Below are 17,806 nucleotides of genomic sequence, written 5' to 3'. Positions count from 1 at the left end.
CTATTTATCTATCTATACAAGAGGAGATTAAGTTCAAAGAAATTAAAAGATGGCATAGAAGGACAGAGCACTGCACACAAATTACACACTCTTAAACTTTCTGCCCACAAGGTAAGGAAAAAAAAAGAAGAGAAACAGGAGACACAAAATGTCAAGTCTTCAAAAAATTGAATTACCAAATTAATAAGGGGAAATTATTGCTTCTTTTTCTGTCCTATTTCCCATCCTTCCCTTTCTCCATCCTCCCTCTACCACAAAAAAAATAAAATCTATCAAATAGCTGCAGCAGATTTTTTTTTGGTTCATTTTAAACTATTAAATCCTCATTTTTCCTCAAGAAACACTGATGATTTAACTGACAGTTTATTTTAAAAATAGATGAAGCCTTTGGTTGTCATGCGAGTGCTGTATTTTATCCCTAATGGAAATAATTAAACTTACTTAAATGCATGAAGAAGCAAAGAGAAAATAAAACAGCCATCCATCTTATTCAAAGGTCTACCCAGTGCCTTGAACAGAACATATAAGATTTTACACAGCAGTGCTATAAAAGCTGAAAAACAAATATTCCATTCACCGTTGTCCTTGATCATTAACAAAGGGACAGGCTTTAGGATTTATGATAGTAGCAGGTGCTGCAGTGACAATCTGTATGGTTCTCTATCTTCACATTGTCCTTAAGGGTAATCTTAAAAAGAGAAAACACACATACACACATAACAAATAATTAGGATTAGCTAGGCAGTAAAAACAGCATTCTCAAGTAAAAGATGTCTGAAGCTTTTTTCTTAACCACAAGGTACAAAGGTTCTTTGGGGTATGTGTGCTTGAACAGCCTCTGAATGCCAACCTGTGAAACTGCATCATCACTGGCTTTCAGAGCCATAAAGAGAAGGTTTTCAATAGTGACATAGTTTGGTGTCCTAATTTTCAAACGACCGGTCAAGTAACTAATTTATGAAACATCAGGAAGCATCCTTAGAATTTTTCACATAGGGTTCATAAAAACAGAGACCACAAACATGATGAGTCATTTTTTTCTCAACCAAATTCTAGTTGCTGCCTCAGAGCATGTATAATGTCAGTGGTCTACACAAAGATCTAGGCTGTGCTCATATTAAGAGCCAGGTTTCAGCCAAGTTCAGCTGTCTATAGGCAAGTGAAATATCTGGGCTCCCATCACAGCCAGTGGAGACCCAGCTTTCTGTTCATCCACACACACAGAGCCATCCACTGCCATTTGAGATGTCAGAGGAAATCCTGTCAAGCCTACAGCTGCCACTCCAGGTCTTTTATGAGTCTGTGTCTGCCACCCATGCACAGATGTCTTGAGTACCACGGGGTGTTTCAAATGGCATCAAATCTTTGGGCAGGTAACTGAACTGAGCCTCATAACACCACTTCATGAGCCTGGTTCAGATCACCACAGGACAGAAACATTTGTTTCAACTAGCTCACCACATACTAAACTCAGGGTTTCTTCACCTGGAGCTGAATCATCCCCAAAATAATCAGCTTTAGCAGAATCTCTCTTTAAGAGAACCTTCCAGATGAGAGCATTAAATGCTCAAAGTAGTTGCACACATTTAAAGTTCCATCTTGGTTACACTATTAAAAGTAAACACAACCTCAATTAATCCAGCCAGCACAGATGGTTTTCATCCCTCATTCCTATATACATAATTGATAGCACTGACCAGCCACCTTCCCAGGGAACTCCTGTATATGCAGAAAAAGGTGCAAGGAAAATGACTAATTAAAATCAAATACACACTGTATAGCATTTAACTGGAGGGATGCGCATCCAGGAGAGTTAAAAACAAAAAAACAGCAATCCACTACAACTTGTCATGAGTCCAAGAAGTTTCACTGAAGCCAGTGACTGCATCAATTTCCACATCCCAACTGAACATCAGACCTGGTACTGCTTGACAGTTTCATTTCCTCTTTAGAAAAATAAAGAACCCAAGAGCAAGGATATAAATGCCAGGGATGTTTCTCTCAAATAGGTCTCCAAAGTCCTCCAGCAAAAACATATCCTTTTCTATTCACTAAGTCAGCTAAACACTGCATCCTACAACAAGCTCAAATGGGTCTCATTCACAGCCTCACCTTGGTAAAAGCCTTTGCTACACAGCATGTTGCTTCTGAAGTAATGTTCTTTGGGACGAGCATGGTCTTCTTCGACCTCATAGGAGTAGGATAGGCACGGGAGAAACAGCACCCAGTGCACTGGTAAATGGGTGCTCCTGGCTTGGAAAAGAATCTGTTCTCCCCTAGCTTGCACTCTGGACAACCTGCCATGAAAATATAAGAAAGAGACTTTCACTTGGTCTCCAGCTGTATTTGCATTTTCATCAAGAAAGGGAAAGTGCAGGCAGTAAGAGGAAGCATTAGCCACGTTACTGATGTCTGCAGAACAGAAAAGCACAGCCAGCAAAGCTCTCTTCTTCAGGGTCCTTCAACTCTGCCACACACAACTGCTGTAAAACTAGAGTGTGACTTCATAGGTAAGGCACAAGCATCATTATGTCATTTCTGGTTTTCTAACTTAATTTTTTTGATGGTTGTGGAGGGGTTTTTGTATGTCTACTACACTAGCTGTCCTGAGAAAATTTCCTACTACCTGCAAATAGTTAAGTAGCACCAGCAGGATTTGTAGAGCTTATTAAACATTGCCTCTTTTCAGACAAGAAAACAAGAGTTTTAAAAGGGCCAGCCCAGTGATCCCAATATTTTTCTCAGGAGCTCATATTTTTCTATACTCAGTTTGAGGCTGAATAAAACAAAACAGAACAAAACACCAACCTCCAAAAGACCCCTAACATCTTCCTAATATGCTTCTCTCACAGAATGCTACACTACCAACATCCCATATTCTGGGAAAAATATTCTGCATATTATGAGAAGAAGCTATGGTTCTGCTGTTCCTGATGTTACGTTGTCATTTAGACTCCAGGAGCAGAAGAAACAAAAATGTTTCTATTTATTGATTATTGATTAAGGATTAAAATCACCCACAGCAACATGAGAACACAGTCATCTGGGAGACTCTTTACCTGGAGAAATCAAGTTTAGAGAAGAAAGAGGAAGTATACTCATAGCAAAATTATCTTCATTTATTACATCTTCATATCTCAGCACCAGTAAATGCAAACAAATTATAACATTTATGACAACATTTATAAAACAAAATTTAAACAAAGTTTAATTAAACAAAGTTTAATTAATACTCTTTATGAACAATTGCCCTATTTCTGAATGCTGAAAGCTGCTTACCCTGCATGAGAAACTCTCCATCTGGCAAAGAATGAAGAAGATGCAGAAATACAGACAAAATGGTCAAAGTGACAGCTGCATACTTCCTGTAGCAATCCATGACTTGCCTGGAAATACAAATACTCACATTAAAGACTGTTTTGCATTGGGTACAGAACCAATATCTAGGCTACACACTGATACAGCATTCAGTGCAAGTAACAGAGACAATTTAGAACTGAGATTGGAAACTGAAAGTGCAGTGTATTTATGTACAGAAAATTGACTTCATCACAATAACAAAAATGTGCCTTTCTTCTGGACTTAGCAGGTTTTTTTTTAATATTAACATAAGCCACAAAGCATAAACTTCAAATGTCATAATCATCTAGTATTTATGATAGACTAGATAAAGCCAGCAAATGTTTATGGAGAAGATGAAAGAATGTGCAGAATCTGGGACAAGTAAGGACTAATTTCAGGGAAAATAGTTTCACATCAGGGCATCATTTCCTGAACTGAGAGCCACATTATGAGTCCACACACTGAAATGGCCTCAAGTTGCAGCAGGGGAGGTTTAGATTGGATATTAGGAAAAAAATTATTCACTGAAAGGGTTATCAAGCACTGGAACAGGCTGCCCAAGGAGGTGGTGGAGTCAACATCCCTAGAGGTATTTAGAAGATGTGGAAATGTGGTGCTTAGGGATATGGTTTAGTGGTGGACTTGGCAGTGTCAGGTTTATGGTTGAACCTGATGATCTTAAAGGTCTTTTCCAACCTAAATGATTCTATAATTCCATGATTCTACGACTTCTTTAGTGCTAAAGTTCCTATAAATAGATTTTCACAGTCATGTCCCTCAATAGCAGAAATGTCCTCCAATCTGTGTAATTAGAGAGGCCTTACACACTGTGCTCCAGAGTGCTGGAGACCCAAGAGAGGGCTCGAAGCAGCCCCAGGGCCACCTGGGTCGTGCAGGGTCAGGGGAGTCCCAAGGAGCTCAGCATCACTGCAACCTTCTAGATCAAGATTTCTCTTAGGCATTGTTTTCTCGATGTTGGCTTTTGGGTTCTGAGTAACAGAAAGGTGGTTCAGTAGAAACAAATCCTGGTTGGCTCGAACTTTTAAAATCTTTTCAATAGATTAATTTTGTAGAAGAAGGTTACATGTGGCACTGAACACCTGTCCTTCTGCAGCTAGTGCACAAGATGAAGTGGCCATCAATACATTATTGCGTGCTCTCCGGGTAATTCAACAGAAATGCAGTTGTATGGTTATATTTGACTCAGATCAAATTAATACCACAAGGTAATCCACATCTCTGATATGAATAGCAGGTGGAAACATAACATAGAAGATGCAGAATAAATAAGTCTCAGCTGAATGAATATCATACCAAGTTCCCTGCTTGATTTTTAAAATAAATAAATTTTTTTTTTTCATTATTATTCCCAAGAAGATTTCATGGAGGAGGGGAGAGACGACCACGTGAAACACCAGTTCCAAACATCAGGTCTACTAAGTAAGGGCTACATGCAGATTGGCAAGGTGCTTTTTTTGGTAATTAACTCAAAGCCTGGTATTTCTTTTAAGCCAGAGAACTTCCGCGTGCCTGTGGCATGGCTTAGGAGGACCTCCCTCACTGGAAAGTCAGGCAGGATTGAGTCACCATCCCTAGAGCTTTTTAAGAGACATGTATACATGTGCACTAAACCACATGGTTTAGTGGTGGACTTGGCAATACTGGATTAAGAGTTGGACTTAATGATCTTAATAGGTCTTTTCCAACCAAAACATTTTTGTGATTCAATGATTCTATTCTAGATTCTGAGTTAGGCTACAGATGCCACATGCTTTTTCAGATCTTCATGTTATAAACATTTAGTCAGTTAATGCCACTCTTAAAAATCTTGGATTCATCAGAGCTATAAACACACAAAACAAAATACTGGACCTCACTCCGGCTCTTGTCAGTATTAAAATGCAGTATTTTAGGCATAAGCTTATAACCTTCCTTCTCAAGCACAAAGGCTCTGTATTGATCTGACAACTTCATTGTGCTCAGTCAAAGACTGTTTTGGCCCAGCCTCTCACTCACGAAAGAGAATTTCCCCCTCAAAAATTATTTTCTTCCAAAGCGTAGACCTGAAACCTTCCTTTAGGAATGAACATGAATTATTTATATCCCATGATGAAGTAATTGGGTCTGTGGAGAAAAGAGCCATATAAAGGATGCTGAAGTATTAAATTCCTGAACTGGGACAGCCTGTGCAGGCAACAGAGACAGCAGCTTCACCCAGCCTGGCCAGGGATAGCCTTGCCTTGCAGGATTGAGTTTGGGGGCTTTCTATTGCTGAGACACATTTCAACAGAGGGATTTTTGGACTTTCCCTGCTCTTGCAGATTATCTTGGTGAGGGATGCTGGGTTGAGAGGGTGTCTGGCTCTGGCTGTGCAGCAGTGCCTGGTTCACTGGTCCCAGTCACTCCTGACTGGCTTCAGCAGAGCACCCCAGGCAGCACCCCAAACTCAAAGCTCCTAATCACCAGACTTTGTACCTGCCACCTCAGAAAAGTTATCTGAGCATGCAGATCTCTCTACTTCTGCAGTCACCCTTGAGGCTGTGCCTGGAGCTCACCTGCAACTTCTCTGGGCTCTGCCTGAACTTCTCCTGACTCTTGCAACTGGAGCTTTTGAACAGTTTCTTTGGTGCCTGGGTAGACCCACCTGACCCCTTGACTTTAAAAGACAGAAACTGTCACACAAGAGCATGATGTGCTAATGAATGAGGGTCCAAGCTGACAACACTGATGTATGCATTTTAGATACTGAAAGCTACTGTGGTTGCTGTGCTTAGCAAGCAAGCAAGCAAGCAAAAAAAAAAAAAAAAAAGAAAGAAAAGCCTTCAATCCTTAACTGTTTAAGAGCTTCTCTTCTTCCAAATATACCAGTCAATGCTGCTACTCTATGTTAAATATCCTCCAGGGACAGATCAAATTGTGGCCTGAAATATTTCTAAAAACAAGGTGAGAAGGACAACAGTGCCAGCAACAAAGAAATTGACCTTGAGATTTGCTGTAGAGGCTATTTAAGCATTCTACACTGATCAGCCAACCTTAACTAGGGAAGATGGTAGAAAATCAAGTATAATTAAACTAAGATAGATTTCACATAACAGAAATGTATTTCTTTGTGTATTTTGCATCTCCCCAGCAGAATGCCTGCAAGGACTGCCACAGTGATGCACACGTTCAAATAATGCCTGCTCACATCTGGAGGGAGAGGCAAACCTGAGGTACTCCAAGGAGTGAAGACACTTGCCTGAGGGTAAAGCTGGAGCACTGTGGTGTGTGCAAGGAGCATATTGATTAGTAGAGTGATGCTCCATCACTGCACAAAGTCCCAGAGATATATGGGGACATGAGGCTGCTACGCACAGGTCAGCAGGTCTTGGTTGATTTGTTAAACACATGTACCATGCAGTTATCAAAGGTAGCAGTTCAGATGGCAGCAGCCCTACAAGGTAGCTTTAAAGCCAGGAAATAGAATCAAAGAGAGCTCCTTCCTTGTAGCAAGCAGAAAAAGATCATGCCCAGGCAGATGAGGCAGAGACCAAAGGCAGGATGACAAGAGAATGCCCCTTGCCTGGCTGGGGTTAGGAAAGTGGAAAGAAACAAAGTTTATGAGCAAGACAGATATGCAGTGCTCCCCAACGCAACAAATTAAGGCACAGAAGTGGAAACAAGACTCTTTCTAGTTAAAACAGCAAAAACTAGAGGTAAGAGGCTGATTTGAAGCTCAGCTAAACTGAAGAACTAAGAGGCCAATGAAGTTGCAAATAACAGGTGGCAAGGGTTGGATGCTGAATAAAAATAACTTTACCTCCTCCTTCCCACCTGTCCAGCAAGACAGTCCATATTGACAGAAAACAGAGGATAAAGGAGTTAAAATTAGCTGATTATGAAGAGAAGAGAAAAAATTGGCAATAATTGTGGAAGCACTGGAAAGAAGCATTTGGAAGAGGTATCAAAAAGCCAGTTCAATGTATGTATGTATGTATGTATATGTGTGTGTATATGTATCCATGCAGGCTGAATGCAACGTGTACTTACTCATCTCTGCTTGGACTTTTACAAAACCCTTCACTTGAGAGGATAGTGAGGGAGTAATAGAGAGGATCTGTCTCCTAGTTACTGGCTAAAACCATGATACCACCTGAGTACAAGCAACAACCTTCTGACATTAGTCAACAGGTGGCAAAGGAAACGGGGGATGCCATTCACCTGGTAGCCCCATGGGAGTGTTGGACGTGGCTCTCAGGTTTCTGAGAAGCAGCTGGCAGCTTTCTGCACCCTGTTCCCATTATAAGAATAACCTATGTCTGCAGGACAAAGGTGGTCCTACACAGTGTTTAGATCCACAGCCTCCTATGGTCCTGTCAAACGTTTTGGGAAGTGAACTGAGCTCAGATACATCTATGGAGTCACGCTGAATAAACTGTCTGGATCTCTCCCTTCTTCAAATAAGGGGTTTTTAAAGGTTATTTGCTGTATATGCTCTTTCCAGCCCCATTTATGGGGTGTGACTGCTGCAGGCTTGCCTGCACTGGAACACAAACCCACAGTTTAACATCAAGCCCTGGTCCAGTCAAGGGGACATTCTCCAGAGTGCAAAGAGCCAGATGGAGGGGCTCGTGCACCAGCAGGAGAAGTCAGACAGTCATCTCCAAATGACCTGTTTCCACATCATCTTGAGACTTTTGATAGTTTGGATGCTCCAATGGCTCCAACAAGATGCCAGCCACAGGAGTAACACCACAATCCTTGATAGGAAAAAAAATTCACAGAGAGAGTGGTTAGACACTGGAATAGGCTGCCCAGGGAGATGGTTGAGTCACGACCCCCTGGATGTGTTTGAGGGTCATTTGGATGTGGTGGTGGTGGATACGGTTTAGGGGAGAACTTTGTAGAGTAGGGATGATGGTTGGACTCGGTGATCCCAAGGGTCTTTTCCAACCTGAACAGTTCTATGATTCTATGATTTTTCAACATTTTCATGCTCTTTGCTAAAGGCACAGTGACAACCTCCATCTTAATTTTTCTAAGAACACACAATGCTACGATATGGTATGTTCTAAGGGTTTAAGGCAATCCCAGAGGGAAGTTATTTAAATGACATTAACCAAAAGGAGAATTGAAATTGCAGTTTTGCACTTCCTCTATTGAGTCAGACTGTCAGACTCATACCAAAAACTCCAGACACCTGCCAATAAAACCCCTATCTGATCTTCTCTACTCTTCCAATGCAACAGACATTTTGGCTGGTGGTCTTACTTGTCTTCTTGATCATGGCCATGCTGCTACCTTGTTAGTGTCTACGCTAGTCATTTTATCTAACTATCAAATCAAAGGAAGCTTTACTTTGCTCTATTTTCCTCCTTAAGTTATTGGAACATGATACAACTCATGAATTTCAGCAGTTCTTTAGGAAGATGGGAATTTTAAGTCTTCCCCAGCAATTTTAAGTCTAACCTAACTACTTACAACATCTTGCCTTTTCCTGTAAGGGAGTTAACATGTTATCAGTTACCATCATAAAGACAGGTGATCATCTATATTTGCAAGCAGATCTTCTGTTGAGGTACATGTGGCACTGTGTGGATGTCTTCACACTCACATCACGTTCCACCAGATCAGACCTGCCAGCAAGCTCTGTTCAATGGGCACCCTTGTACTGATTGTATGAAATAACCTAGTGTTTCCAGGATAAACTTGGGACATCCCTCTGCATTTTTCCATAGGGCAATGGTGGTGCTGTCATACCCCACAGCAGTTAAACACTTCTCACACTGTGCTCACTTCTTTCTGGGATGGATGCTTGGCCATGAGGCACAGCTGTGACACAGCAAGGATGAACTACAAGTGCTATGCCATTTCCAGCCTGGTGTCATGTACACCAGTGACTGGCCAGCAAACCACTGAAGACTGAGAAATCTTGACTTTTCCCTTCCCTTAACATATTTAATCATGACTGGCAATTTAAAGACTCTAAAGTATGCATTAGTACCACAAATTGCGTAGTATTTTACATTTGGCAGCAATAACATTGATCAGGAGAAAAACATCAATGAACCCAATCAGAAATCACAATATACCACCATTTAGCTGCATTACAATTCTAGAACCCCATTTTCACTTACTTACAAAGCTAGTTTAACCCCAAGCACTGATTTGATGCAACCTTCAAAGTTAATTTTCGAAGTAAAAACTCTGACAGAATGGAAGAAGAAGAAGAAAACTTTTGGAAAAAAGGCAAAGAGAAAGAAAAAAAAAGTAATTGTTCCTCTTTAACAGCAATGCAAATACAAAAATGTATTACCTGCTTGTTCAGCAAGAATAAATCAGACAGCTGAGAAAATGCAGGATGGTATCTAAAGGTGAGCTGTCCTTGATGCTTGGGTGTATGTTTCTGAAACTGATGTATGAACAAGTTGCATCTTTCTTTTATACCAGTAAAACTGGAACGTAGTCCTCGCCCACATCTAAGCCATAGGATCAACTGTCCATTTTATCTAATGACTGAACAGTACTTTATGTAATTACCAGCCCACCATGCTGATCTTATCTTTGATTTGACTTTCATAAAGATTGGTTTTTTTTCCTGTGTAGTGAAAGAAAGGTCAGTTTGTGAGCACAGACTCAGTGCTGTATGACTTACCTGGAGAACTGTAAGATCAAGCATCCAGTCATTTGTGGCAGTTTTCAGTGAACAGAACCTTCTTTTTAAAAGGGAGTTACTAGTGCTTCTTTTTAAACTGGAGAATAATATCTAAGAAAAAAAAAAGTGAAACACTTCTACAGATATGGCATTGTTTCATCAAAGAATAACAAAACAGAGCAGCAGAGATCTACACAAACAATTAAAAGAATAATCTCTATTTAAATTTAATTTCCAAAGAACAAACAAATGGATAAATATAGAAGGATTACCTTTTTAAAGATAAGATTTCTAGCAAGATCTGACCTTGTTTTCAGAGCAAAGCTAATGCAATGGAGACCCTTCTGAAAACTGCACCAGGGTGCAGGTGTTTAAGGCTTAGGGACTTGTAAATCCTCACTGCCAAGTGACAGAGTCCATGTCGATGCTGGCTAAGTAAGCCAGGTCCCACTCTGCCTTCTGGCACTGAGGCCAAGCTGCACGGTGGGCCTGGCATGCACTCAACTCTTCCCTTCCCAAGGGGGAGGCACACATCCAGATGCTTACTGGGAACAGCCCCTGGCAATGCAGACAGTCCTGGGTGTTCTCAAGTCCTGGAGACTTGATGGAAATTTACTTCAGAAGTCAGAAGTTCACTTCAGAGGTAACTGCTTAAACCTGAGTTACTAGCTCTAGGCTGCATTTATAATTGAAAAATAGCCCTAAACATCTATTTTGTACAAGATAAAGTAATTTTTTGAGAGTGCCTATTTTTCACCCTTAAGAACCCAAGGGAAGCAGCTTGGGCTGCTCACTGTCCTACCCTTAGAGATTTAAAAATATTTTATAGCTTTAAGAAACTCCAAAATATCCAAAGGCTTAAAGTCACTTTTTCCACGCCTTATTTTTGTGACTCGCTGTTGGAGATGCAATATTGAAAAATACTGCTAAAGCTTCTTGTGTTCCTATGAAACGAGGCTTTGATTCACAACTCAATCAATCTCTTCTCTAACGTACAGCTGGGATTTGGTGATTTGCACCTGTCCAGATTTCTGCCATTCTGTTTTCTTATCCCTTGCCTCGACTCTCTTTTTAATAGCAGCAGCACCCCTGGATTCTGCTGGCTGTTTCAGACACATTTATCACAGCTTTGTCACTTCTACCTTCACTAACATCCACATCTTCTTCAAGGTGTTGAGCACCTTATTCTTTTCTATTAGTTCAGCTGATCACTCTAACAAAGTTAAACTCAAAACAATTGTCCTCAGCCTACAATAGCTTGAAATTGGTTTTCATTCCAAAACTGGAGATGGATTTCTGCCCCTGGAAGCTTGTCTGTTTCTTATCCAACAATATGAGCTGGTCTAATAACAGATAAATTAATTTTTAAAAAGTCTCTCTCCCTACAATCTTGCTTTATTTAATAACAAAAGCATAAGGCTGAAACTTGAAAGCCACTGGTAAACATGGTTTACTGAGAAAGATTTGCCTGGAAGATAGAAGTTTAATATTTCATGTAATTCAAAATAAAATGGATGAAAATTGCTGGAGTTTATAGAGTGCCTCTGACTTGGCTCTGTCCTGCCCATTTCATGTACACTCCAGCTTGCAGTCCTAGGAGAAACCCAGGATGACTTGTGATGTTTCATAAAAACTAGAAAACTATCTTCATCATCAAGAGAGCAAGTAATGATTGTATTGTATATTCATATTTGGCATTTATTTACCCATGGATTGTAGCATGTCATCAACCAGGAAAAACTAAAAGCTGTACAAAATAGTTCTTCCATCAAAAGGACTCAAGCTCAGTGACAATGTGACCCCACTGAGTAAAAGACAAATAAAAATGTCCACAACCTGGTACTCTTTTCCTATCAGAATGTATTAGGAATAAATCCTGTGAAGTCAATGGAATTACATTGGTATAAAAGATAGTTTAAAAAAAGCTCCTATTTTTATTAAGAGGATTTCTTACTTTAGCTGCTCCAAATCTCCAACTAAAAATACTTTGTCAAATCTGTCCTAATGTGTGACTGAATGAAAAATGAGAAAATGTGGCTCACTGTTTTAGAGGGGTGAAAAAACCCCTCTCTGGTTTATTAAACAGGATATCCCTAAATCACTTAGCAATATTTGCACAGTCTTTTGTTACACTCACACAATGATTTAATGGTCTTTATAAGTATATGAATGAAAAGACAGGTAAATATATACTCCAAATGGGGCCATCAGATTTGCTTTGCCAAGATCAGTATTTTGTTTCCTATTTGCAGGAGCAGAAAAAAAGCAATTCTAAGAAGGAAAAAGGCAAAAACCACAAAAATGTTCAAGTTTCTTTGAGACTGCTGTGTTCCAAAATTGGTCTGGGACTATTAGGGAGCATAAGTGAAACTAAATATAGCACTTCTCAAGACTGAAATCAGTGTGAGCTCAGCACCTAAATATTAAGGTATTTCAGAATTTTTGGCTTTTTTCTAGGAGCTGAGTCCCTACAGCTCCTTCTCTGGTTTGCTCTGGAAAGGAGAGTTCATGTCTCTTCCCTTGCTCTGCCAGATGCTGTCTCAGGGTATCTGTCCTACTTCCCTACTTAGTGGTATCTGCTTATCTACAGGCTGCTTCCTGATGCTGCCTCTTCCTCGCTAGAGGAAAGCTTTTCTACTTTGCCATTCCACACTGACAGTGCTGGGCATCCCCCAGTACTGTCAGTAAAAGAATGGGAAAGGGCTCCCTTCTATAAACTCTTCTGTTCAAAAATAACTCCACTCAATCAATAAACAGACACACACTCCCCAAGAGTGGTCACAGATTAGCACTATTAAACAGAGTTTACCTACTTTTAATAAGGGCAATAAGAGGTTTGCCATACCTTTGCCCCAGCAGAACAGAAAGTACAGACCATATCTACTTCTTTTTTTTTTTTTCAGTCACTGCTGCATTCATCAGAACCATTCCTACCTTATTTCTTGCCTTTCCTATTCTTTGCAGATAAGCAAATGAAAAGAAACAACCTGTAAAATGAAATCCTGATTGCATTTTTGGCTTGGATGGACAGCCAGGTTAAGTTCTGAAGGATTTCTTTTTTTTTAATAATAATAAAATCATGTTTCAGAACTTCCTCCAAATGCAGCCAAAATCTACCCTTCATTGTTCATGCAATCTCAGAAAACAGCAGCCCCCTGTTTGAGAATGGAATGGCTCACTGAACACCACAAACTCCTCTTTTCTTCTCCCTATTCAGAGCAAACTCTGAATACTTCCCTGGCTTCTTTGTCCAGTCCTGCCTTAGAAGCTGACCCAGTGCCCACAAGTCCAAGCCTGCTCCAGACAGCATCCTGAAGCACTGGGACTCTCCTCTCTTGCATTTTGGGTGTCAGTTCCTTTGTTTCTCATGTCATCTCCCAAGTGTCCCAGGAGGAGAGAGGCCCTCACATTCCACAAGCTGCTCTGCACTGATGCAGAAAATTATCAGAGTTGCTGAAGAGAGATAACAGCAAAAGTCCCCACCACTGTGAGTGAGAGCATATCTTGGAGAGAAAAAATTTGCTGAGGATTCAAGGAAAAAAGAAGTACCTTGAGTGTTAAACAAAAAGATATGCAGGTATTAGGGCCACCAAGATGATCAAAGGGCTGGAGCACCTCTGCTATGAAGACAGGCTGGGAGACTTGAGGCTGCTCAGCCTAGAGAAGAGAGAGCTCTGGGGAGACCTTAGAGCACCTTCCAGTACTTGAAAGTGGCTACAGGAAAGCTGGGGAGGGGCTTTTCATCACAGAAAATAGTGATAGGACAAGGGGTAATGGTTTTAAACTGAGACAGGGGAGATATAGGTTAGATACTATGAAGAAATTCTTCACTACCAGGGTGGTGAGGAACTGGAATGGGTTGCCCAGGGAGGCTGTTGATGCCACATCCCTGGAGGTTTTTAAGGCCAGATTGGATGAGGTTTTGTGCAACCTGATCTAGAGGTAGGGTTCCCTGTTCATGGCAGGGGAGTTGGAACTTGATGATCTTGAAGGTCCCTTCCAACCTTAATGATTCTATGATTCTATTTCAATATTTCACTGAGTCTCCCTATTCCTTCCCAGTTTGCTTGTAACTTTTCCAGTTGCCATCCATCTATTTGCAGAGACAGTAACACCAGCTCATTAGATACACACTTAAACAAGGCTCCCCAAGGCAACAGAAAATACGGATAGACACTATTTTAAAGTCAAGAGCTCCTGTCTGCTGAAATACTTCATACCATATTATGTGGAGAGTGACAGTCAAGTTTTCTGTACTTTTACAGATGTTTTCAACTAATAATAAAAAATTATCTCTTAAAGCAATTCTTTCTAGCCTCTTCCTCCTTCACTTATAATCAATAGTTCTGCCATTATTTCAAATGACACTGGATCAGGACTTTCAAGATTAGCTATTAGTATTCTCAAGCTGCAGCCAAACATTGATTATTCTAAGATAATAAGGCTTTCAGTACTTATTGCACATAAATAATTGACTGCAAAGCCTCTCCTATTCTAAAACCATAGTGTAAAGAGGGTTCACTAATACATTATCTTTTTTTCTGTTTTTGAAGGGATTAATATTACAGATGATGGCACTTCAGTAATATGTGCGATAATCATTATTTCACTAAAGCTAAGTAAAAATTATGCCTCTGAAGAAAAATAGTAAGTTTATAAGGAATACATATACTTCGCCCCTTTTTTTACTGTAACTTGTCAAGTTTAAAATGTTTGATCAGGACATGTTATTAGGAAACCTAGGGTACTAACAGGATGATAGCTTCTGTTTGGTTCTGGTTTCATGCTTCTTTTTGGAATAGGTTTATTTGAAATCCAATTCCTTTGAGCAAAATTAGAATAGATAATATTACAACTGTCCCACCATTGGGGAAAAGCAGACAAAATGTCATTAATGTGTAGGTTTGACCTCAAGAACTCCGGAGATTGTATTTCAATATTCTTTTCCTCCACTTTTAATTAATAAAAGTAACTGTAGCTCATATAATGACTAAAAGAGCTCCTAAGATCAGGAAGGACGATTGCTGTTACATAGAACATTGCTCAGTTGAAGTAACCAGGTTTGTTAGACTCTTGATATTACCAGACAGAGGTAAAACAATAAATTAGACAGACTACTGATCTAACTGATCATGTCAGCAATTATCATAGAATTATAGAATGATAGGGGTTGGAAGGGACCTCTGAAGATCTTCAAGTCCAACCCCCTGCTCCAGCATGTTTCTGTACCATAAAGGTAGCCCATGAGAGATAGATAACGCAGCCTTTCTTTAAACATATTTCAGTATTTAGCTTTATTCCTAACAAAAAACCCCAATAAATTACCATACAAATGGTTCATTGCATGTCGGGTTTAGATCTGATAAACAGTCACTTAGAAGTGAAACGTACACTTCAGTTGTAGCTAAAACAAAGAAGCTTGATCAGTAATGCAGGATGTCTCATTTATATTACTAGGAATTTCAGGAACTCTCATTATCTAATAAAGAAATAATTGTTCAGACAATTAGCTATTATCTTTCTCTAGTCCCAAATCTGAACACTTTCATATGTTCACGGTATCACCTTTTCTGTTAGCAGAGATTTCTATTCTGAACTGCTTTCACGTTTCATAGAACTGTATTTCTTCCTTTTTACAAATGAAAACAGAAAAAATGCTTAAGTTCATAAAATTCCAATCAAATTGCAGCAAGCAAGAAGTAGCCTGCAGTGCTGCTGATAAAAAAAAAAAATTAAAAAAAAAAAAATTGCACTGACAAAGAAAAGTAGCTGGGAAATGGAATTTGAAGAAAACAGGTGATTTCTATCAGATTACCAAGAGGCTTGTTACCAGGTTGCTGTTACCCTCTCCACTGTCACTGCACAGAGAAACCTGGCTGACAGGTCATTCAGCTCAATAACCCATTCCCATGCTTAGGATCTGCATGGCAGCACCTAAGAAACCCACACTGAAGCTGAGCAGTCATGGGCCTGTACAGGACGGCCTGAGATAGCAGCAGATGGGACTCAACAACCCAGAGTAATTCATTATGATCCTGTGCACAACAGCCATGAAGGACAAGATTTGGAGGAGTAAAGTCATTCCCCCAAACACCTGCTCCACCCCACTGGGTATTTTTCTGAAGACACAGAATCATAGAATCATAGAATGGTTAAGAGAAGGGACCTTGAAGATCATCAGGCTCCAACCCCCCTTGCCGTGAGCAGGGACACCTCACACCAGACCAGGCTGCACAAGTCTCATCCAACCTGGCCTTAAACACCTCCAGGGAGGGGACTTCCACAACCTCCCTGGGCAACCTGTTCCAGCACCTTTCTACCTCCTGCTGTCTAACATAAATCTACACTCTTTCAGTTTAAAACCATTACCCCTTATCCTATCACTGCCCTCTCTGGTGAAGAGTTTCTCCCCATCTTTCCTGTAGCCCCTTCAGGTACTGGAAGGTGCTATAGGGTCTCTCTGGAGCCTTATCTTCTCCAGGCTGAATAGCCTATCTTCTTAGCCAAGCACATCAGACCTCAAACTGAAGCTCCAGGCTTCACCAAAATTTCCAGATGAGGTTCTAGGTCTGTGTGGTGCAGCAGGTCAGTTCCCAGACTCACAGTGGTCTCTCCTGATCAGTGTGTCTAAGCGATCCGTTCACACGGCCTCCTGCCCCTCAGGAGGAACCGTGCACAGCACATGCTTCATATTTGCCAGAGACTTTCAGAGCAACAAATGAAGGGACTTATACATGGTGTTTGGATATCAGTATGACTCAGCACATGGAAAATGAGCTACTGTATTATAATTAATGCCATATTGGAAAGCAAAGCAGGCCAATATTGCCCACCTCCATACAGTCAACTTTCAGAAATAAAAAGGGCTTATGTTTACATAATAACACTTCAACATAGATCTTACCAGGCTTTAAAGCTGGATATTGAGAGTTGATTTGTCACATCATTGAAATGTAGCTACTTTCAAGAGGCAGAACAGTAGCCTCTTGCTGCCAGCCACACTACACAGCTGTCCTCAGAGGGCCAGCAATGAATCACAGCAACATCTCTAATTTAACTTATCTAAGTAGACTGTAAAGGTCTAAGCTGTAAATCTGGGGTCAGGGAGAAGGGAGGGAAGGCGGCTGGAAAACCAGTAAAAATTTAAAGGATGCTCTTTTATATTATTTTGTGGTCCAGGCTATTTCTTAAGCTAAGCTTAGATTTTAAAATGGAAGAGCTGAGAATGAACTAAATAAAATCTCCTGGTTCAAATGGTCTAGACAGTGCATGTGTCCTCTTTCCAGATACAAGAAACAGTGGGAAATGCAGACTGCTTCCTGCTTCAACACTCAGGAATTCTTTTGTTCATGCAAACTTCTGCATGCACTTTGATAACAAGCTGCCAAGAAGTTTGTTGATATTTACCCTTGCACGAGTGCAGAGAAGGAGAAAAGATACCACTGTGGGATTCAGTTCCCCCTGCTTAAGGCATCTGTGGTACAGGCAGCGAATGTCCAAGCTGGTTGTGCTGGCTACTGCTATATTAATGGGAAGAAACAGTCCATTTCAGGGTGCACTTCACCTCACCTACATTAGCAACCTCCTTAGAATGAAAACAGTGGTGTTCCATAATTGCTTGTTTCTCTTCCCTGGCTACAGACAGAGTCAAGAAAACTGGCTTAGATGCTGATATCCATTTTTTAGATGTCTGCACCTGACCAGGTGAATCCAGCCCAAAGCATCTTTCATTTTATGGCTAATACACAAGGAATAGATACCATCATGCTTTTTTTTACATGTAGACAATCTGAGGTCCATGCTATTTCCCAAGTGCTTTGTAACTTCCTT

General features: G+C 40.4%; 1 protein-coding gene across 1 annotated transcript; it reads right to left on the bottom strand.

The window, feature by feature from the left end:
• Positions 1-344: 344 nt before the first annotated feature.
• Positions 345-9,718, bottom strand: CGA (glycoprotein hormones, alpha polypeptide). The gene is made up of 4 exons (XM_051613782.1): positions 9,638-9,718; positions 3,280-3,386; positions 2,113-2,297; positions 345-688 (listed from the first exon to the last, which is right to left on the bottom strand). Exons 2-4 carry the CDS (start codon positions 3,377-3,379, stop codon positions 611-613), a joined length of 363 nt encoding a protein of 120 aa, XP_051469742.1. The 5' UTR covers positions 3,380-3,386; positions 9,638-9,718; the 3' UTR covers positions 345-610.
• Between the last annotated feature and the right edge of the window lie 8,088 nt (positions 9,719-17,806).

This window comes from Apus apus, chromosome 3 (assembly GCF_020740795.1).
Source record: "Apus apus isolate bApuApu2 chromosome 3, bApuApu2.pri.cur, whole genome shotgun sequence".
Lineage (NCBI taxonomy): Eukaryota > Metazoa > Chordata > Aves > Apodiformes > Apodidae > Apus > Apus apus.
This window is presented reverse-complemented; position numbering and strand designations above follow the sequence as displayed.